Raw genomic sequence first — 23,752 nt, 5'->3', positions numbered from 1 at the left:
GTTCTGAACAGCAATACTTCTTCATTACTCAAAAGAAAAACATCAACCAATTTCTAAAGACTGTTGACATCCAGTGGAAGCGATAGGAACTGCATGCAGGTGCCTTAGAAATCTAGATCCACATATAAATCCCATTGAAAACACTGTCACCTCAACAGACATAATTTTAACAGTTTTAGAAACTTTAGAGTGTTTTCGATCCAAATCTACCAATTATATGCATATCCTAGCTTCTGGGCCTGAGTAGCAGGCAGTTTACTTTGGGTACACTTTTCATCCGGACGTGAAAATACCACCCCCTATCCCAAACAGGTTTTAACTTCTGTGCCCCAATGTGGACCAGTTGTATTGTGTAAAGTCTGGTTTCATCAAACACTTTAATCATGATATCACATCCAAATGTGCAGTGAGGGTTGACAACTTTCCAAGCCAAGACTGATGCAATATTATTGTTCTTCTTATGAAGGTACACAATTAAATGAGGCCACCCAGATGACTTCACATAATCCAAGTGATGCGTCATCATGAAATTAGCCGTGCTGCTACTGAATGCAAACCGTAGCTAGTTCCAATAGCCTAGAGAGGATCCTCTCCCAATCAGCAAGTTTGGCAAAGCCAGTTTGCTTTCGTGACTCCCAAGCTCCCAAGGCCAGGAAATGTGATGGACCATGCCTCCAGATCTGAGTTCTGAGCCAATGTGTGATTTTGTGCAGGAGCAGCCTGCATCCTGATTAGTTTAGAGGGCCGTGGGGCTGGGTGGAGTGTGTGTGTGTGTGGGGGGGGGGGCTTGGGAGTCACGAAAGCAAACTGGCTGTGGTTGTGGTGGTTCCAGACCATGTAATTACTCCCACTTAGCAGGAAGAAAAAAATAACAATTTCTGTCATAACACAGGAGCGGAATTATGGTTGGGCAGCCACCGACCGCGGCCCACTCTCCCGTACAGGTTGTTCTCCTAGCTAGCAGACACACAAGGCACAATTAGTAATTTCCCATAATACCCCAGTGAAGGTTCCAGCAGCTCCTCGATGGAGAGATAATGGTGAGTCAACGTTTCCCTCTGAGCCTAATGTAGTCTGGAGAGGAACAATACTCTGCCTTGTTTGAACCCAAGCTGAGAGTAGTAGACCAAAACTCCATCTGAATTGACTTGTTACAGTTCACAAATGGTTAATTGGATTATTCATTAACATTAATGAACATTAATGTTTATTATTGTTAATTTTATTAGCCAATGAGTGGTCCATTACGGAACCAGTCATTGAAAGAACTTAAGACCAATACATGTGCACTAGTGATGAGTGGGTTGACTCATAACCCACAGTCCCCGCAATTATATCTACGGGTTGGCAGGTTTAGGGTCATGAAAAAAGAGAAAACTATCCATTAAAAGTCCATAAATGTATCATTTTTGTGCAATTCATATCTATAGGCTACATTGAGGTTTGCTTTCATTATTTGTATCTGGCGTTAGTGCGTAGCCTAGGCCTAAGCTTTAGGGCCTAACTGTAGTGCGCCAAATACACGCCAAATGCTTTTGGGAACTTGGGAAGAAAAAGTTAACGTCAATCCACTGAGGGAAAAAGAATAACTCAATAACAGAAAATCTGCAAAATGGAGAGTTGAAAATAAAGAAGGGAGGGCCAGAATAGTAGACTAATGTTTGGGAAAGATTTGGTGAAGTGTTAAAAGAGGATGATAGCAGTGATGGCTATACGGCTATGATATGTGTGATGATTGTGAGGCGGTATACAAATTCGACAGTCACAAGATTGGGTCTTCAAGGGAATTGTACTGTTCCGATGGGTTAAATGGAATAGTATCCTAAATGAAATATGGACACTGACTGTAGGTCCATAACCTCTCACATAGCCTAATATAATATTTACTCCTGCAGAAATAAAGCAGTTATTGCAGTAAAATGATACACCAAATGTAAATTTTGACTCAGGAACAGAAATATTATTTATTTATTTTAGCATCTTGAGAGAATGAATGTGCGGTTAGGGAACGTCTGTAAAGGTGCTATCTTTATCAACATCATAAAAGCTGATAGTATTTCAACCACATAAATATTAATTCAAGCTGTCTGAAATCTTATTAAAAACCTGTTGGGTCGTTTTAACAGATTTTAATTTCCTTAAAACCGGCCAAACTGATCTCATTTGGAAATTTTGCATGGAAAATCCTTCCTGTATTTTTGGAATTATTGTATTTTCTACCCGGTCCCTAAATGTCTTTGCTGCATGAGAGAAGTAGAGGTGGAAGAGGAAAGCAAAAACAAACTTTACCAATGTCAACTGCATTGAAGTATTCATTCTATCGATTTATGACATTATTCTGGTGAGCAAGGGTTTATTTACTGAATGTATCTAATGTATCTAATTATAAACAAGTTGACAAATAGCCTACCAAAATGTTGGAAATTATAAGCAGAAACATAAGCCTATCTAAAAAATTATTCCGCCATCTCTGACTGTACAGCGCATTTTCTCTGTATTTGCGGTTAGTGCGGGCATCACATTTCCACTTTATCACATATAGTCAAGGAAATGGCAGATGTGTTATTAGCAATTGCAGGCGGGTGACAAACAGCTGACCCACGCATCACTAATATGCACATACATGCCCATTTTTGTATGAAACAAAAATTGCATCTGATATAATTTGAAGTTTCACAGCAAAATAGTCTTATTTATATTCTCTTCTCTCAGCAACACCTTGAAATGTATGACTGAGTGACAGCCAGAAGTACTGGGTAGCCAATGTGTTTGTTTTCTTGTGGGAAGCTCCACAAGAACACCTCATTCCTCTCTTTCAAAGCAAATATAAAAAGATTGGTGTCCATACAATGGAGTGTGTGTGTGTGTGTGTGTGTGTGTGTGTGTGTGTGTGTGTGTGTTTGTCTAAAGATGGTTTCAAAGCCTATGCCATTTTTTCTCTTAAAGGGAAAACTGCCTGACCTTTGTCTATGATGGGTTTGAGGAGATTGAAGCTCAGCAGACGCTAAGTAGAGTTAAATGAAACATTCTAAACTGCTGATAGAAAAGGAGACATTTAGGGTTTAATTCCATAAATGCAAGCAGTCAGTCAGCTCCTTTGATTGACGAACTGTCAAACAGATTGACATACCCTCAAGAAAGACATATGTTACACATATTGGAGAGTATTTTTCTACCAAAGCCAGAGCATTGCTTGGATATATGCAACTGTCTTCATATCCTGGAGATTTTATTTGATGATTTGACAACCACAAAATCGACAGGAGTTACAAACACACTAGCACAATGAAGAGCAGGACCCTGATGTAGCCAGGTTGGCACATTGCCTGGGCATACTCACTGGGAACTGGGGTTGGAGGAAGGAGAAGGAGAGCCACAGTGGAACAATGTCTGCTTGGAAGGAGAGGATCTATTTGTGAGAGGCACAGAGCTAACCACTACACCGATGATACAACCTAATGGATCAGCTAAATGGCCATGCATTCCAGACCAAACAAATAGCAGAAAATTGGCATCTTTTTAGCTATTCCTGCTATTGCTAGACAATGTAATACATCACAGTACTATATGTTCTCTTCAGCATTTCCCATTGGTCTTCTTTCTCTCTCCCTCTCTCTCTCCTTTTCTCTCTCTTTTTCGCACCGGCAGACACACACGCGCGCACACACACACACACACACACACACACACACACACACACACACACACACACACACACACACACACACACACACACACACACACACACACACGATCACTGACAACACTCAACCCTGATATTACCAGTTTGGACAAGCATTCTTCCTCTTCGAGGGGGCAGGAGATTTGAAACAAAGCATAAGAAAAGCCTCCGGCTCCTTAGCTCTGATGAGAGCCGTGAGTTTGTTTTCAATTTAGGGTTATCCCAGGAACACACAAGTTTCTCCAAAAATAGGCAGTATTACAGAAAAGGGGTGGGGGAGGGGGGGTTGAATAATGAGCACCAGATGCCTTACCTTCGGTGGTAGCCACATTCTTTGGAGCTTTGGTCGGTGTGTGATCTGTACTCGAACTAATGTCAGAGGATATGCTGGAGCTACCTTTACCTGTGGACAAAGAAAACATACATAGATGTTACACTCATGAAAGAGTGTCTATTGATATTGATAGGGTGAGATATCTGAAAGGGTTTAACCAACAGAAGAATAGCATACTATGGAAACATGGAGAGCCATCTCTGCTGTCCTTGAAGACTTTTGCCTCCCTCAGTTTCAGTTGGACATTTCACCTTGGCATGTGTTCAACATTTTTGTTGGTTGCTTCCTATGATAGTGTGTCCCCCATTCCATTTGGAATAGGAATCACGTTTCTCCTTTAACCCCTGCTTCCAAGAAAATGGAAAAGACAGAAGGGAAAGGCTGTCCTGTCAGAGAGGGAAATGAGTAATCACATATGATCTGCGATTGCAGCTTCATAGGTCCTCTTGGGCCATGCAGTGTAGTGGTCCCAGCTGTAAGCAGTATTCTGTATGTAGAATAACTAGATGTATGGTCCGTACTCAGTAGTACACAGCTTAACTATATGCTGTGAGTTTAGTCTAGATGGTTGGTTTCTAGCTGTTTTCTTCTCCATGAAAAGCTGCTGATGGCATGCTCTCCTCTCACTCCTCTCTGAGGGCCAAGAGGCTGTTAGTGGACATTATTTTTTTACTGCACCTCATTCCTCCGTCAGATCATAAATGCAGCTTTGTGGCTTCGCTGAGCTGAAGCGAGGTCAGTGCCTTCACCCAGCGTGAGAGCCTCCTAGGTCTTCCCAAACAGTTACACCCACACAACACACGCCTATGTACACATACTTATACGCACATCAAGGCCACTCATGGACATGGACTAGACAACGCCAGAGAAATGTGGTTAACATGCATGAACGCTGTTAGAGGAAAGTAAGAGCTCTGGAAGATGGCTAGTGCAAAAAAAAAGCTGCCCCCAGGACACAGTTCAGCTTAGCTGTTGAAAAAGGCAAAGAGGTCTTAACACCTCATTTGTAATGACTATACTAAAACCTACCTCACCAGACTAGTAATTTTCAAGTGCAACTTTCCCCTCCCACATAAAGCCTACACACACACACACACACACACACACACACACACACACACACACACACACACACTCTCTCTCTCTCTTTTAGAGGAAATATAATCCAACTAATATGTCTTTCACGTTCAAACTGCTGTATGATATCGGCAACATATTGTGGTGACATCATAGAGACAGCACATCTGCTATGGTTTCCATCAAATTGAGTCACATCATCATGATAGAGAACCATATAGATGTTAAAGTAACTCTCTAGTGTTTCCAGATTTCTATGAAATATGACCTATAATTAATTACAAAACGAGTGAAATAGTTTTCCTTCCAATTTTTTATTTAATAAAGTATGTTAAAAATCATATTTTCTGTTTTGGAATGGTGTGGGCGTACCCAACATAGAATGGTGAGGGCGTACACCAATCTTAAAAAATATGAATGGAAGTAGACAGCTGATTGGTCAGCTCAACCAATGAGCCAACATAACATCATGTTCTGTGATGTAGCAACCATGTTTGAGCAACCATGTTTGAGATACAAGTTTGAGGTGTTTTTTTTATCCTAACACTTAACAGTTTTGAGATCTGCCACACCCCCTTTGAATCAGCTTTTGTTTTGTCAAAGGAGAAAAACATGCAGATGTTTAAAACAATATTCTATGGATTGTTTGAACTATAAAACTAACTTAATTAGTTTTGAGCACTTTACACATTTGTTTTGGGCTCCACCCCTGTAAACGTAATTTGCCTAATGACGCGCGAGGGGAGAAGGAACGTCTCATTTCAAGCAAGCGCATTTCCATCCATGTTCACTCTCCTCGTCGACTCTCCTCGATTAACTTTCACCTTTTTCAAAAGGAGGCAAGAGAGGACGGAGGAGAGAGGACACAGAAGGTGAGCAAATCTAATTGATAAAAGGCCCCCGTCTTTGCTGAGATATTACTGGAGAGAACATTAGTTTAACAGGACGAGAAGCAGATAAGAGTTTTACAAATTGTGCCGACCTCATGATTCCTGTCCTTGGAGGGAAATATCAGTACGTAGCTGACACCTTCAGAGGAAGTGGACCTGTGAAAGGCACCTGAGAAATGCTTGTTGACATTTCTGGAAAAAAAACGTCCTTTCCTGTCTTGTGCTTATATAATGTGTTGGGAGAGCTTTGCTCAGTTTTAGTTACTGAAGTGTGATTTATTGTGGGGGACACTTGGAAACAGATGTGTAAATGGACCGAAATACACTCTATAAAACACATGAATACAATTCTGTTTGACAACCTTAATATTAATATTAATGTTAATATTAATGCTTTACTGCATAACTTGTTTGAAGGTTTTCATTGGAGCTGCATGCAACTTATTGTGCTACAGGCTACATCCCTCTGGTAAACATAGGCTAGTTCAGAGTCATCTCCTGTGGAGCAAAATGAACAGCTATGAATCCTAAGCCACCCAAGTAGTGTTTAAGCTGATTCTCTCTCCCAAATGATTTCTGTTGTAACACAAAAATATGTATTTACATAAAGAGGGAACCACAAATGGTCTAATAAACTGGTCTGTTAAAATCTGAGGGAGAAGCCTTGAGGTCTGAGGTGCTGAACTCGGCAAGAGTTGATGAGATATGCCAATCTAGAACACAGTAACAATTGAACACGTAATTAAGTACTGTAAATTAATATCCCAAATAGTCATACTTTGTAGATTTCTATATTTTGACCTTGGTAGAGGAATTATGGTATGTGTATGGTCAATGATGGAAAAAGTACACAATTGTCATACTTGAGTGAAAGTAATGATACCTTAATAGAAAATGAGGTCACCCAGTAAAATACTACTTGAGTAAAAGTCTAAACTATTGGGTTTTAAATATACTTATGTATCAAAAGTAAAAGTATAAATCATTTCAAATTCCATATATTAAGCAAACCAGTTGGTACAATGTTCTTGTATTTTTTTACATTTACAGATAGCCAGGGGCACAGTCCAACACTCAGACATAATTTACAAACAAAGCATTTGTTTAGTGAGTCCGCCAGATCAGAGGCAGTATGGATGACCAGGGATGTTGTCTTAATAAGTGCGTGAATTGGACCATTTTCCTTGTTCTACTAAACATTCAAAATGTAATGAGTACTTTTGGGTATTAGGGAAAATGTATGGAGTAAAAAGTACATTATTTTCTCTAGGAATGTAGTGAAGTAAAAGTTGTCAAAAATATAAATAGTGAAGTACAGATACCCCAAAAACAACTTAAGTAGAACTTTAAAGTATTTTTACTTAAGTACTTTAAACCACTGTGTATGGTATATGTCTCAGTCAGAAATTAGGCTATTTGGATTTAAGTGTCATCTTTTATTTTACTAGACAAGTCAGTTAAGAACAAATTCTTATTTACAATGATGGCCTTCATCGGCCAAACCTAGACAATGCTTGGCCAATTGTGCGCCACCCTATGGGACTCCCAATCACAGCCAGCTGTGATACAGCCTGGATTTGAACCAGGATGTTCGTAGTGACACCTCTAGCACTGAGATGCAGTTCCTTAAACCACTGTGCCACTCAGGAGCCCGTAGGTCCTTCCATGAAATTTGTATCTTGTAATTTTGCAAGACAACATAGGCTATTATCACAATTAACAATCCTTCTATCTCATATTTTTTACGTCCCATGATATAGGTTGTCACTATTATGCAATGAGGTCTGATGTTTACTTCCCATACAGTAAAGTCCCCTCACCTGGTACAGAAGGCCTATTGGGCTATAGGCTAGATGGAATGATCATGTGCATAAAATAATGTCTGCCATATAACTGGTTATAGCCTACCTCACTAAGAGTAAACACCCTGGCATGCCTTTTTGGTACAGGAAAGCTCTATTTTTGTATGCAACAAAATATTTGCTATTAAATGAGCAAGGATGGATAAAGGCCTTCTGAAATTAGACTAATTATTTCAGTTGTGGAACAGCACAGAATATTCCATTATATTCTAATACAAAACCATCAAGGTTGAATTCATAAAAGATAAGTTCGTTCTCAGTAGCTTGTTGCCCTGGCGAATGGTTCCTTCAAAGTTTGGGCATTCTAAATACTCACCCTCACTTCCATACTGTTTCCCATTGTTCGCACCCATCCTAAAGAATGCATAATCTACATGCAGAACTCATTGGTATCCAAAAAAGCAAAAATCCAGGATAAGCGTCCACACACTATCATATATGAAAAAGGAAATGATCACATAGAGTTAAGGAAATTCAAAAAGAATCTTTGTCATCGAATGGTTAATCCAGATGTTGACAGAATAACGGAGATAAAAGACGTTTCGATTTTTACGCAAACCAATCCAGACTAGAGTTTCCGAGACGGTACGGGAAGCGTAACTTCTCTATCCAACTAGTTTGTTTAACTCCATAACTCTGGGGCTGCATTGTCCGAATAAATCCGCATCAGAATAATATCAAATAAACGTTATAAATTAAACCCCCTAAATGCAAGCAGCTGTTGCGGGTTGCGTGCAGTCATGGAGGCGTCCAGAACCATACCCAATAACTTTTAGCAGTGAAGGGAAAACGCACTCCGCTAGTCTAGATTTAAAGAGACAGTGCACCTTATTTAAAGGGAGATGATGAAATAAATCAGAGGGAACCCCATTCAGTATACAATAACCTAGGCAAAATTGTACATGAAGCAAATGATATAACATTGGCATTGCACAGCATGATAGGCAATGATGAGCACATATTAGCTTTTGGACATACAGTATGTGATTTGAAGGATGTGCTATATATGTACATATCTATAACTGGTTGTGTCTGAATACCCATACTAGCTTCTAAATAGTTTGCAAAAAATAAACATTTATTGTATGTGACATTTCGAAAATAGTACTCTGAATGCGTTATCTGAATGGGCAATTGCGTTGATTCCCGCCATTCGTTCATTTTTGTACAGCCGGTCAATTTATCTTATCAGCTGTTGTCAAACACGTGAGTCGGAAAAGATTAGTGAATTTTAGTCGATCAAACCCTGAAATGAGTATGCAGTTTAAGTATGTAGACACGACCTCTGTCTACGTTTGTGACAATTTCCTACTCTAGTAGTACTACCACCAATTTCCCACATGAAACTTCCATGACCAGGCTCTTTTACTATAAGTGGACATGGACACTAATCAAGTGTCAGTATTTGGCCCTACTCTTTTAATGGGAATGACTTTCCTGAGCATATAATAAGTGATAAAACTCTATTATTGGAAACTTTCCAGTGTTAATAAGTTTAAACAGGAATAGGAAATATCAAGCTATGATATTTCTATCATCCAAAACGTTCATTTGAACTTCCTTTAGGTATCAAACCCTGTGGCCTTTGTGTTGTACTGACCCTGGGAAAAAGTAAAATTCTTGTTTTGCTAAATTGCACAATCCATGTTTATACACTTATCATGGAAATACTGAAGTGTGTGTCTGTTCTATTGTTCCCAAGACATAATTTAAAAGAAATAAGGAAACACTTTACTTGAAACCCAGCGTCATTACACGTTATGACACCGTCATAACCATGCCATAATATGGCTTAACAGCTGACATAACCTGTTATAATATGGTCATAACACTGTCATGACCCACATTTTTACAGCTGTTGTGACATATATTGCGTAATTTTATGGCTGGTTATGACGCCTGCATAAGAATAAAACCTGAACATGGTTTCAGCCTAGCTTAGTGCTTGCTGTGCTGGTGAGGCAGCCAGCGGAAAATACGGAGCGTAGGGGTTGGTAAAGTTCTCTAGTTGCGCCGTGATTGACTCAGTGTTCTGTCACTCATGGGGACACTACATCACCGCAAAATTTACAGGTAGAGCTTGAAAATTCAAGCCCCTAGGTGCTGCAATAGAGTTACATTAGAAGTGCCCATCCAAGAAGGCTCAAGGTCATTACCTTAGCTTTGATTGGACTGATCATGTCAACATCATACTTTCAAAATCGTAGCTAGCAAGCTAGTAGTCATCATCATGAATCAAGTCAACAATCTACTGGCAAATCCTTTACACTTCGTGTCATATGAAGAGAAATAATAGATAAAACGCATCGGTGCTCATGGGCCATTGAACATATATATTTTTTTACCTTTATTTAACTAGGCAAGTCAGTTAAGAACAAATTCTTATTTTCAATGACGGCCTAGGAACAGTGGGTTAACTGCCTTGTTCAGGTGCAGAATGACAGCTTTTTACCTTGTCAGCTCAGGGATTCGATCTTGCAACCTTTCAGTTACAAGTCCAAAGTTCTAACCACTAGGCTACCTGCCGCCATTACACAACAAACATTACACAACAATTTGGAAATCGCAAATTCATCAATGTGGCTAACTGCAAGCATTGCAATCACTAGCCTGCTATTCAGCGGAGTGGGTGTGTTGTCCAAGTCTAGGTCTAAGGGTCTCTTTTCCAAGCTTAAAAGGATAAACATTCAACGTGGCCCATGCTGTCAATCCAGCATGACTTCTGCTGCGCTCAAAACAACTGGAAACTCGGACCTGGGAAATCTCAGACTTCAGTGAATTCAAGACAACTGGGGAAAAAAAAGAGCTCCGACTGGGAAAAAATGTTTTGAACGGTCATCCAACTCAGAATTGGAAGTCAGGAACTCGGGCCTCTTTCTATAGCCCCAATCTGAAGATCCCTGACATCATGATTCAACCTTGTTTTTCCCCAGTTGTCTTGAAAGCACCATACATCCAGAGAATGCGAGACTTTGATGACAAAGTTTGATGACAAAAATTTGCTCACGAAGGACCACCGCTCCACCTTCCTGTTAAAGTGAGCACAACACAAGGTGAGCTCAAAAATGTATTGCATATTAAATCATTTATGAAGCAGCATACAAGGGAGATATGTATACTGTAGCTAATAATAACTGTATGTTGTGTAGGAAGCTGTTAGTAGCTCATGTGCTTTTCCCTTTATAACTTAGCCTACTGTTCTGACTTGGTGGTAAACCTGTAGCATATAGCCTGTTTTAGAGAAATGTCATCAAATATTGTAAGCGCTTTAATTGTCTGCTTATATGCCCCCTTAATTTATCCTACGATTCTGACTTGGTGTACAGGTATAATACTGTAAGAACGGCCCATGTTCTGAATTCTGTTGCTGTACATTCAAAAGTGCTGAACAAATAGTTATATTGACTACGCCCATCCTAGCTTGCTCATTGTCTTAATTGAAATTACGGATTGCCTCAACCACTCGTCGTCCCATTATGCCATAGGTGTACATTTCAATCAAATTTGATTAAGCAAGTCAGCCATATCAGCTGTTTTTTTAAATGCAGTAAACTGTTTTGCTGCCAGACAAGGCTCCGCTGATAGCCAGGTGTAGCAGTGGTAAGGTGTTGGGACAGCTTTATGTAGGCCCTAACAGTTTGTGACCAGCGTTTGTCACCATTATTGTGCAAGTAATGTATTGTTTAGTGTTGTGGCTTTGCTGGCATGCATAATAAATTTCGCCCCAACAAGACTTACATGCTAAAATCGCCACTGGGTTATGGTATGGGCAGGCATAAACTATAGACAAACACCATTGCATTTTATTGATGGCAATTTGAATGCACAGAAATACGAGATCCTGAGGCCCATTGTCAGGCCCATTCTTCTGGGCATGGATTCTACATGGTGCCAGAAATGTTCAATTGGTATCAAGAGACCTAACGTGTGCCAGGAAAACATTCCCCACACCAGTACACCACCGCCATGTTGGTGATTGTGTGCCCACTGGAGCCGCTTCTTGTTTTTACCTGATAGTGGAACCCGGTGTGCTCATCTGTTGCAATAGCCCATCCAGTTGTAGGTTCCAAGATGACGTTCTGCACAATAGTGTACTGCGCCGTTATTTTTCTGTTTGTGGCCGGCCTGTTAGCGTTCACGATTCTTGCCCCTTTTCCTCCGATCTCTTTCATCAACGATCTGTTTTCGCCCACAGGACTGCCGCTGACTGGATGTTTTTTTATTTGTTGCACCATTCTCGGTAAACCCTAGACACTATTGTGCACGGAAAAGCCCAGGATGGCGGCCGTTTCTGAGGTACTGGATCCGGCGCGCCTGGCAACAACGTTCATACCAAGCTCTAAATTGGCTTAGGTCACTCATTATTGCCCATTCAAACAAGCAGTAACTGAATGCCTCGATGCCTATCTGCCTGCTTTATATAGCAAGCCACCGCCACGTGACTCACATCTGTAGGCGCAATCTATTTTCATGAACGGGGTGGTGTACCTAATAAACTGTCTAGTAAGTTTGTGTATAGTAATGTATGCATTCAAGTCTGTAATGTCTGTTACTAAATTAAAGTATTTGTCTGTAATGTATATTGTGTCGGGCCACAGGAAGATTAGCTATCATCATTGGCTAATGGGGATTTCTTTTTTAATCTACTTAATTTCTGTCTCTGCAGGGGTCAAATGCCAAGCCCCCAAACCTTTTACAGCCAACCATTTCTGCCGCACCAGAACACACACAATGTGTTCTACGTCCTTCATTTAACAGTGTTACTGACATGTGCATGTGAGAGGTAAATTAACAAATAAAAGGAAACGGCAGCCAATACCATAAAAACAGCTGTAACTAACCGGTCCTCTGGTCTGAATATTGATACCAATTTGACCTCCGCACACAATGACTGGTAGAGTTAGAGGAGTTATTGGAAATGCACACTATATTCGTGTTGTGGTTTAAAGCAATTATAAATACATGCAGTGCATGCTACGGTCTAAGGTTCACATGTCATAAATTAGAGTAATATGTGAAGTTTAACACGCTGACATCTGAACCCCACTAACAAAGTAAAACAGAGTGCTAAGGGCTTTCCTATTTGCTAAAATATGTTTTCGGCAGGGACAGTTATAAGCAGTACAATTACTTTATATTAAAGTCATTATAGTTTAAAAGCCTATTATGCTGATGTGACGGCTACCTCAAAACAACTAATAGGTCAAAAGACTCAACTTTATTATTTTAAAACCAGTCAATAAAATGATCACTTAAACATTTTAACCCCTTTGTGGGTCACGCATTAAACTGACTAGATAAGTTCTGGGAGATGGTTGTTGTGCATCCAATGTGAATACACACACACACCGAGGCACTGGGGTAAGGGTTGACAGTAGGGTTTGTATTGACTTCAGTAACAGACAGACAGAAGGCAGACTCTGCCTCCATTGCATCCTGGGAGAACATGGCAGCGGTAGAGGGGGTAGTAGGGATGCCAATGGACTCCAGGCCAGGGCAGTCTCTCTTCTGGCCGTCAGCCTCATAGGACATGGGGAGAGGAGGAGAAGCAGGGCTGCCATCTGCAGTGGATACGGTGGAGGGGCATGCAGGTAGAGGTTCTCCACAGGTCCTCTTGGACAGCCTCCGATTCAAGGCACGCATGGTCACAGGAATAGACATACATCTGAATCAGAAGAGCAAGACGATGAATATCGAAGACATGTAACCAACAACTCATTAAGTAAATACTCAGTGTAAGAATGTGGTCTCTGCCTAGAGACAAAATTAAGCAGTATGACTGAGAAATGGACCTAGTGGGAGAAGACAGGCTGAATGTAAAATCAAACCTCTTTAGGACTCTGGAGACGTATTCATCCATGGATTGATCCTCTGACCCCACTGCAAACAGACTGCAGGTGAGCTTCCGGGAGTCTGCCACATTCACCAGCACTGCAAGACAACAATACACCACACTAAACCCTGAGTAGAGAACATGGAGCGAAACATACTGTATTGTGATTCCGCTAAACCGACCCCTGCAGAGTAGAGATAACAAATACTCACAAACAGATAGAGAGTCACTGTCAGATAGGTGAAAGGTCACAGAGAGGCTGGAACCTGACTCAGGGAAAACCTCGCAGTATAGGTCACACACTGGACCTAGAAAAAAGGGGTTTGGTTATAGCCAAGTCAATGTAATAATCCATGTAATAATTAAATAGTATTCTGTGACATTTGGGGATTGTAGGATTAGAACCCTGATGTATGCTCAGTTGCTCACTTACCTGGGCTGGGCCTGTGAGAGGTAATGCAGCTGGCCAGTAGAGTGTTAATTGCACACTGGTGGCGGAGCAGCTCCAGTAGGGCAGGGACATGGGCGGGGTGGGTGAAGGGAATGGTACTCACCAGCGCCCCCCTCAGAGCAGTTTCTTCCCATGCAGCCCCTGGCAGCACATAGCTGTGCATTTCTCTACCTGGGAGTGGCTGGATGGAGAAGACAGGTGTGTCCAAATTAATACCTTTGATGGAATGCTGAGTAGAAGAAAGTGGTGTAGGTCTTACTGTGCACAGCTGTCAATGAATAGTGCCAGTATGATATCCATTGTAGAGCAAAATTTTAAGTCCGTAAGCATTCAAAACCTGTTTTGGTTTAAGCATATATACACACAAACCACTAGAAAGTGGGCATCTTGGCCATCCCATGTTTTGTCGCCACCATTTTCCCCTAATAAGGTCATCATCAACTGGGGAAAAGGTGCCCACTGCAGGTCAGTATCAGCTATGGCAACATCTAGGAAACAGTAGCAGTTTGATCACAAGAAAGAAGAAAAGGGAGACACCTAGTCAGTTGTACAACTGAATGCGTTCAATTGAAATGTGTCTGTATCATGCCAATGTGAATTACAGTGCAAGAAGACCCATTTATTCACAGATAAGACTAAGCACAATTGAATCGTGCTAAAAGGACTATCAAAGCATACAAACCTGTAATTTGGCTGAGCTTCTCAACAAAGGAAGAGAGCATTGGTAGGGGTGGCTGCAGTTTGAGCTGGAAGCAGGCTGGCATCATTCCAGAGAGCTCCTCACAGACAGGACTGAACAATGGTAGACTGCAACAACAAAAAACACAAACTCTTTATTAACATGGCTGTCTTAATTTGGGATTTCATCCTAATATGGGGAATTCCATGTTTGCATTTAGAAAAAGCTCAGATATCAATGTATCATTTGAAAATAGTAATATCATGACATTGAGATAGTTACCCCTGGGCGTCAAGCTGAGGTGGCTGTGGGATGACAGATGCCATCTGGAGCTTGTGTGTACAGTCAGTTGGCCCCACTGTCACCAAGGCCAACTGGCCAACACTGCACCTCTCTGCAATCCCATAGCAGAACACAACACTTTTATTTTTTAAAGAAATAACATTCAAACGCAGTTGCAAATGTTCCAAAACATACCTGAATCGGACATCAACAGAATGTCAGAAGGGCTGATGTAGTATTGGATAGTCATTGGGATACCTGAATAGGACAACAAAAAAAGAAGCATATTTCTGTTAGTCATTGAGGGTGATCGAGCAGCTAAAGAAACGACTAGGGGCTTTCTGGCTAATGGTCTTGCTCCCTTTAGTAGTAACCTACCTTCGCTCCCTGCCAAAAGATATCCAATCCTGCCATTGAGAATCATGTCCACTTGAAGATTGTACTCCCTTAGTGCTCTGAAAGGAGAAAAACATTTGTGAATATTTCAACACAATGATATAGAATTTCATTCAAGACAACCTCTAGCTTATTTAATTCTCACAGCAAGATGCAGGAGTCACAATTCCTTCTCGATTCAACTTCGGCCATTCTAATTACATTTTACTAACCTTGGCAAATGGGATATCTTCTGTAGATCTTTCCCCAAGAACTGAAGGGCTGTGTAGACCTTGATCTTGGTCTCACTAAAAGATTGACTGGTTAAGCGGCATGATAAGCCAATTACATTGAATATCAACTAGTGGTAAAAAAGGCAGTACTTGTCTCCAGGGATGTTGTACAGGGCGGAAAGGCCTTTCAGTTTCACTGAGAATTCTTCAAACTTCTTTGACCTGTGCAGTAATAAACAGATGGGAGTAATCTGAAGTGCCAACAATGTATACTTTGGTAGAACTTGGTAAAATAAATGTCATGTGACCTCAGTTTGTCAGACAAATTGTATTAATCAGACCGTATGTATTACATCTTACTTCAGCAGTTGAAGAAGTGACTCGCTTGACTAACACACAAAAAAAACAAAAAAACATTGGCTTCAGTGACATGAGTAATTTGAAACATCACAAAATGTTTTCCTATATGGGAATGAAACAATATCAGTCTAATACCACAGGGGCTTCTCCGTGTTGGGCCAACTTGACGTCCTCCACTTCTCCCCCAGGCAGCAGTAGGACCTCTAGGTAGAACATGTCGGCTGTGAGGTAACATGTTGTCTCAGTGGGGCTCAGGTGGGACCCCATCCTGTACAAAACAGAGGTCAAGGCTCAATAATGAGAAATGCCATTGCAAACACCAAGAGTGCGATGGAGTTTAGTGTATATCAAATGAATTCCATACTGTACAGGCCTAAGAATCTATCGATCCAAAAATCAGGAAACTCAAGAGATGCTGCACTGACTCGGCGCATTCAAAATGGGTAGAGGTCCCTGGATTATCCAGTAGAGGGACACAAAGTCCAGGCATTATATTACCGAATTGAAACAGATTACAAAAATAATCATATTACCCTCTCTGTTTGGCTATTATCTCCAACCGTGATGCCATGGCACTCAAAGACAACACTGGAACAGAAAACGGTTTGGGAAATGTTTCATATAAAGTTATAATTTGAGTGAAGTGATCATAGAACAAATGGCAGTCACCATAATCATAATTCTGCATGATGACCTTCAACTGGAATGGAGTGCATTACAACTGATACTAGCCTATGCAGAAGACTGAACTTAGCTGATGTTGTGAATACAAATAACTCATGTTTTATTTACCATTCAGTGATTCATGGAGTATTTTCAGACACCTAATCAGTGGTTCACAGGGTTTGGTGTCACCTCTCGATTTGTCCTATAAAATACAGATGAAGACATTTGAGCATCTCAAGTATCCTGAAAGAAAGCACTTACTACATACTATGACAGAGCTTGAGAAAGCACATCTCGAGAGTCTTTAGGAACTGAATGAACTTAGGGCTTAAGACTGAGCAGCATTGTTGAGGGCAGACATCTAGATGGCCCAGGACCAACTCCAGCTGCCTTATCCCCTCGGACCGCACATCACATCCCTGTCCGCCCAACAACCTCTCTCAACCCCCCCTAACAGGCCCTGGAGACTGACTGCTGCCAAGCTGAACTTCTTTCCGAGGCCACACAACACAATCATCCCCAGTCGTGGAGTGCAACTGGACAATGGCCATGGATGGATCAGGATAGATTCGTCACATCAGAGTCCAGAAAGCAGTGTCCAAATGACACAATTCCAAAAACCTTCAGCCCATTCTAAAACGACAAACAAGAGCTTTTAAATTGTACCCCCACTGACGTTGAATCTAAACAATGGTAGATCTGGGTAATGTGTTGGGAAGGGGGTGGCACTTTATACTGGAAATTATTCCTGTTGGTGACAGATCATACCAGTTACTCAGTCAAAGAAGGGACCAGTTGTTTATGTAGAGTTATACTAATCTGGCTAAAATCATCTTGGAATGCCAACATCTGGAAGGCATTTCAAGTCTTGTGGCTGAACGGTCACGGATGTTTGTCCTCAAGACAAGTTTGGTGAAACATTAGCCCAAGATGTACTGTTAAGAAATGAAGGCTAGCCTACTCCATTAACATCCAAGACCCTTCCTTATATGTAATGTTCAGAGGTAAACTGGCTCTGGCAGCCAACTACGCCATCTAAACGTGAAACGATTCTTAATCGCGATACGGTTCTGGAAACAGAAGGCCCTCTACTTTCAAATTAAAAAGAACTCCAATATATGATTGTTTTAACCCCTGCAGCAAAACGTGTCCGGGGGCATGCCCCCCCAGGATATGTTTTTTTGTAGAAAGACTAAGGTCACAGACATTCTACTCCAAAATGTATGAAAATGTAATTATGTTGACAATATCAAAAATATAACTGAGAGCCACTGCACTGTAGGGAGAGGAGGAGCAAGTGGCGTCTGTGTGATCGTGGCTCTCATTCGCACCACTTCTCATTCTGTTTGCTACAAATAGCCTATACACTAACTTGTCAATGATCTTAAATGGATAGTACGTGGTTTTTTGGCAGTTAAGCCCTTTTTCTACTTACTGAGTCAGATTAACTCACGGATACCATTTGTCTATGCGTGCAGTTGAAGGTACTTTTGCAAGCCATTTCAACAAGCATTTCTACAGGAAGAGCTAGCATGCTAGCTGTTCCCATAGACTTTGTCATTGCGCCAACGCTAGTTAGTAACTTCCTTCAAACTGTGCGCAGAGAATTATGGTATCCATGAATTCATCTGACTCAGGGTAAATAGAAAAGGCATAATTGCTCAAGTCTCACACTATCCCTTTATAAGTGCCTCTGCAGAGAGATATACACAACTCAGCAAAAAATAAATAAAACGTCCCTTTTTCAGGACCCTGTCTTACAAAGATCATTTGTAAAAAATCCAAATAACTACTGACTCTGAAAAACACCAAAAGAAAGATGCCCAGGGTCCCTACGTGAATGTGCCTTAGGCATGCTGCAAGGAGGCATAAGGACTGCAGATGTGGCCAGGGCAATAAGTTGCAATGTCTGTACTGTGAGACGCCTAAGACAGCACTACAGGGAGACAGGATCGTCCTCGCAGTGGCAGACCACGTGTAACACCTGCACAGGATCGGTACAGCCGAACATCACACCTGCAGGACAGGTACAGAATGGCAACAACAACTTCCCAAGTGACACCAGGAACGCACAATCCCTCCATCAGTGCTCAGACTGTCCGCAAAAGGCTGAAAGGCTAATTGATCATTAGAAAGCCCTTTTGCAATTATGTTAGCACAGCCAAAAACTGTTCTGATTAAAGAAGCAATAAAACTGGCCTTCTTTAGACTAGTTGAGTATCTGGAGCAAGTCCTCAACTGGCAGCTTCATTAAATAGTACCCGCAAAACACTAGTCTCAACGTCAACAATGAAGAAACTACTCTGGGATGTTGGCCTTCTAGGCAGTTGCAAAGAAAAAGCCATATCTCAGACTGGCCAATAGAAGACAGAGGAACTCCGCCCAGAAGGCCAGCATCCCAGAGTCACCTCTTCCCTGTTGACGTTGAGACTGGTGTTTTCGGGTACTATTTAATGAAGCTGTCATTTGAAGACTTGTGAGGCATCTGTTTCTCAAACTAGACACTAATGTACTTGTCCTCTTGCTCAGTTGTGCACCGGGGCCTCACACTCCTTTCTATTCTGGTTAGAGCCAATTTGCGCTGTTCTGTGAAGGAAGTAGTACATAGCGTTGTACGAGATCTTCAGTTTCTTGGTAATTTCTCACATGGAATAGCCTTTCATTTATCAGCACAAGAATAGACTGATGAGTTTCAGAAGAAAGTTTTGTTTCTGGCCATTTTGAGTTTTATTTCTTCTTTAAATAGAACAGTTTTTCAGCTGTGCAAACATAATTGCAAAAGGGTTTTATAATGACGAATTAGCCTTTTAAAATTGTAAAACTTGGATTAGCCAACACAACTTGCCATTGGAACACAGGAGTGATGGTTGCTGATAATGGGCCTCTGTACACCTACGTAGATATTCCACTTAAAAAGTACATTTAAAAATAAGCCATTTCCAGCTACAATAGTCATTTACAACTTTAACAATGTCTACACTATTTCTGATCAATTGTAATGGACAAAAATTGCTTTTATTTAAAAAACAAGGACATTTCTAAGTGTCCCCAAACTTTTGAACGGTAGTGTATATTGATTTACTTACCATACTTTTGGGAGTGGGGGAAATTTAAATGACTATAGGGTAAACAATCAAATTTATTTATAAAGCCCTTTTTACATCAGCCGAAGTGCTATACAGAAACCCAGCCTAAAACCCCAAACAGCAAGCAATGCTGAAGCTTCAGGTCACACTGATTAACGTGTAGACAGAGCGTGAGGACTGTTACACACATTGGCAGCTCCGTTATAAAAGCTTCAACTGAGAACCAAGAGCTAGGTGAAGTATTAGTCCATGTTCTGGATCGAGTTTGTATCTCGGTCTAGCAGCAAAACTTGTCTACCTGTTTGGCAACGCTTTTCCCATGTCGGAGGGTATATCCGTGGATGGTAGGGAATGCGTCGACGAGCTGTGCCCAGGAAATAATTAAATCTAATTATTAGATGCTAACACCTCACCTCCAAATCAAAACCAAACATGGATTCCATGTTGTGTTATTGCCTTGGGAGCACACCTTCAGGATTGGGTTGGCGGCTCGCATCCAACTTTAAGGTGCATACACCGCCACCTACTGTACTGGAGTGTCAGGTCAGTCATGGCCTACCTACATTCAAGTCCGGTAATACAAAATTGGGATAAAGGATCATTTCCCTGCCAGCTATTAGCCCTCACAACAAAAACACCCCATTCCACTATTTAATTCCATCTAATCCTCCTTCCCAACGGTCTGGGAGGACAGAACACCATCACTCAACCCCCCCTGCAACTCTTTTGCAGTAAAACCTCACAATAACAAGTACTTCTTTGCAGCTGCCACCACAATCTCTTTTCTGTGACTTACATTCCATTTCTGCAGTACAGTTGACAACAATGGCAATGAATGCTAAGAAACCCACATTATTCCCATTCCTCTCTGCGTACTCAGAGGAATCCTCTCAGGATCCCTCACTCTGTACCCATCTTCCTCTAACACGCTCTACACTGCTTCAGCATATGACACTTTCTGTACTACTCTGACCCTGGAAACCTCAACCAGCCTTTCTCTCACCGGACACCTCTGATCTCCAGCCCCGTGGGCACCCCCACAGCTTCCTCCACCGATACTACGCATCCCTTTGTCTCATGCCCTCCTGCACACATCTAGGAATCTCCCTCCTACACAATGCTGCAACATAACTTAAGCTTGGCACCTAAAACCCTAATATTTTCCGAACGAAAGCTCTCACAGGATAACTGACACATCCTAACTTGACCTTGTTAGGCAAAGATGTCTAACAATTGGATTCAATTATTTTCTACACAGGCACTGCTCAGCAAATGATGCATTACCAATTCACTGACATACCCTCTGATGTGGGAAAAGTGTTGCCAAACAGGCACAGAAACAGGTTGGTAAATATGTTGCATGGTAGGTTAGTGTTATACTGCTAGACTGAGAAACTCGGTCTTGAACCTGGGCTAGGTGAAACATGACATTGGAGGAACATTTCAGAAATTTTTCACTAATACTTACCATACACCTGCGAACCAGTTTAAAGGTCTCATTCCATGTCTTTTCTGCATATTTTGAGTGCAGGTCAGAAATGAAGGACTTACTCCCAACCACTGATGGGCAGACAATTAAGTGCTTAAGATACAAATACATTGGATGGTGACAAATACATTGGATGGTGACAAACAGAAGACGGCAGACTGGAAATAACAATTGCCATTGTGTGAAAGGGGTCAAAAACCAGGCTGAGCCTCTACTGGTTATATATCTGCGTTCAATTGCTTCCCTCAATTACAACATTTTGAATATTTACCTCGGTATTGCCCTCTCTGAATTACATTAGTTCACCAAGCACTAGTCTGATTAAATCAGGCTGTAATGTACAATTAGTTGGTATACACCCGAAACTAATGACTGCAAAACTGAGATTGTTATTTAAAAGCCAGAATGTTGAATAAAATTATATTTGAACTTACTCTAGCAGTTGGCTGTGCAGTTTGTCCTTCAGTCGCTCCCAATTTGAGACAAATCCGCAGGAAAGTATGGAATGCACTTTTTTTTGTGCACAGTGCTGAAGCTTACATTTCTACCACATGCGTAAAACCATGTAAATAACTGCTGATTTCAGTTAGTATGCATGCAACACGTACACACGTGTTTGTTCATGACCAAAGGCAGGTGCACTAGATGGAAGTAGCCTACATGCGTGCATACTAACAGAAGTCTGCAGGTGTTTACGCATGTGCCAGATGATAGTAGATATTTCTACTTCAGTACCAGCGCTCTAAAAAGTTGGGTAAACAATAGTTTACTATGGATATTTCGATCTGAAGGTCCAACACCACGGACAACCAGTAGAAAAAGTTCAAATGTAATTTGGCTTGTGAGGAACGTTCACACGATGTTGCAGTCATTAGTTTCAGGCTGTATCAATTAATTTATCAAAATAGCCAAGCACATCTCTCACCTGCCATCTTCAATTATATCTTGAACCAGAAGTTGGTGCCCATGCGGTTTCAGAATGAAATAAACTGTTGTGTTTCCTCTAAAATAGGCCTACTCTGAAACAGGTCAACAACAAACAAACAAAAAAAGTGTATGTGATGATGCGCAAAGGAGAGCTCCATCAAGTGGGACATGACACTAATGATTTAAATACCCACAGTAGGTAACGGCCAGGAGTAGCTGTTTTGAAGCCACTGATCCTCCATCTTGGCACTCCCCCACCGTTGTGAAATATATTTTGGAAACTATTGAAATGCATTCATGTAAAAAAATAACAAATAAAATGTTCAGCAATTATTTTACAGACACCTTAATGTTTCAATTACATTTAATTTGAGCTTAACCAAAAGGAAAAAAAGAAAACATTTAAGTAATTATTTTTTCAAGATTTACATTGTTACTGTCCACAGTAAAACAAACAAAAAATAATAATACTTAAATACCCGGTATATCAAATCAAATTTATTTATATAGCCCTTCTTACATCAGCTGATATCACAAAGTGCTGTACAGAAACCCAGCCTAAAACCCCAAACAGCAAGCAATGCAGGTGTAGAAGCACGGTGGCTAGGAAAAGCTCCCTAGAAAGGCCAAACCCTAGGAAGAAACCTAGAGAGGAACCAGGCTATGAGGGGTGGCCAGTCCTCTTCTGGCTGTGCCGGGTGGAGATTATAACAGCACATGGCCTAGATGTTCAAATGTTCATAAATGACCAGCATTGTCAAATAATAATAATCATAGTAGTTGTCAAGGGTGCAACAAGTCAGTAACACAAGAGTAAGTGTCAGTTGGCTTTTTCATAGCCGATCTTTGAGAGTATCTCTACCGCTCCTGCTGTCTCTGTATATGTCATTTTGTCTTTGAAACAATTAAATAATTAATTCAAACCTATGGAGAATTTCCTCATCTGTGGAGTACCAATATGGCCTACCGGTGGCTTCAGACTCTCATTGGCCAATACATATTACATTTTAGTCATTTAGCAGACGCTCTTATCCAGAATGATTCACATCCAGGGTTTATATACATTATTACATCACCCCATCCCTTCTTTTAGCGCCAAACACAGACTGTTTGTTCATTTGTCTAACGATTTCAAGCACATTCCAATTGTAACACTATTTAGGCCAAGCTGTAGCTTAATCACTGTGGATTGTTTGTAGACTGGACTGATTTACTGCAGATTGCTCACATACTGGTCACACCCACATATTTATCCAGCAGGTGCAGGCACTTAATAATGTTCTATGTTTTTCTTTTCCTTTGGAATTTGATTGGCGGATTGCATCCAACTTTTAGGTGAGGTCAGTCACGGCCTACCCACATTAAGTTATCTTCATTAGGCTTGTTCTAAATTGAGCGGTGAGTTTCCTAGTATCAATATACTGTACAGATGCACTAGGTAGAAATCACTCCGCCTTTTCCTGTTTGCTAAAACTGTAATAGTTTCCCTAATTTCAATTTATGTGACAAAATAAGCAAGTATCGTT

The 23,752-nt window shown here is 41.0% G+C and overlaps 2 protein-coding genes across 6 annotated transcripts in view; both read right to left on the bottom strand.

Annotated features, from left to right (window-relative positions):
* The window catches only part of LOC115195718 (F-box/LRR-repeat protein 7), a 36,412-nt gene extending 27,639 nt beyond the window's left edge, over positions 1-8,773 (bottom strand). Inside the window, exons 1-2 of the mRNA XM_029755873.1 lie at positions 8,162-8,773; positions 3,996-4,085 (exon numbers count right to left, since the gene is read on the bottom strand). Coding sequence (XP_029611733.1) covers positions 3,996-4,085; positions 8,162-8,198 — 127 coding nt within the window. The 5' untranslated portion in view covers positions 8,199-8,773. The remainder of the gene's footprint in view (positions 1-3,995; positions 4,086-8,161) is intronic.
* Positions 8,774-13,046: 4,273 nt separating this feature from the next.
* Positions 13,047-22,474, bottom strand: med1l (mediator complex subunit 1-like). 5 transcript variants are annotated; one of them, XM_029755870.1, is made up of 18 exons: positions 21,734-22,158; positions 21,571-21,630; positions 21,279-21,370; positions 16,851-16,926; positions 16,592-16,646; positions 16,194-16,326; positions 16,059-16,087; positions 15,849-15,920; positions 15,699-15,773; positions 15,469-15,545; positions 15,286-15,348; positions 15,091-15,202; positions 14,812-14,936; positions 14,499-14,617; positions 14,112-14,310; positions 13,891-13,986; positions 13,674-13,776; positions 13,047-13,510 (listed from the first exon to the last, which is right to left on the bottom strand). In XM_029755870.1, the coding sequence occupies exons 3-18, from the start codon at positions 21,279-21,281 to the stop codon at positions 13,123-13,125; spliced, it is 1,725 nt and encodes a 574-aa protein (XP_029611730.1). In that variant the 5' UTR covers positions 21,282-21,370; positions 21,571-21,630; positions 21,734-22,158; the 3' UTR covers positions 13,047-13,122. The 5 variants fall into 5 exon arrangements, with proteins under 5 accessions (XP_029611730.1, XP_029611727.1, XP_029611729.1 ...); XM_029755867.1 differs by lacking the exons at positions 21,571-21,630; positions 21,734-22,158 and adding an exon at positions 22,225-22,474; XM_029755869.1 differs by lacking the exon at positions 21,571-21,630 and having other exon boundaries at positions 21,734-22,159.
* Positions 22,475-23,752: the final 1,278 nt, after the last annotated feature.

Source organism: Salmo trutta, chromosome 6 (assembly GCF_901001165.1).
Source record: "Salmo trutta chromosome 6, fSalTru1.1, whole genome shotgun sequence".
NCBI lineage: Eukaryota > Metazoa > Chordata > Actinopteri > Salmoniformes > Salmonidae > Salmo > Salmo trutta.
Note: the sequence above shows the minus strand (reverse complement) of the source record. Positions and strands in the feature narration are given on the sequence as shown.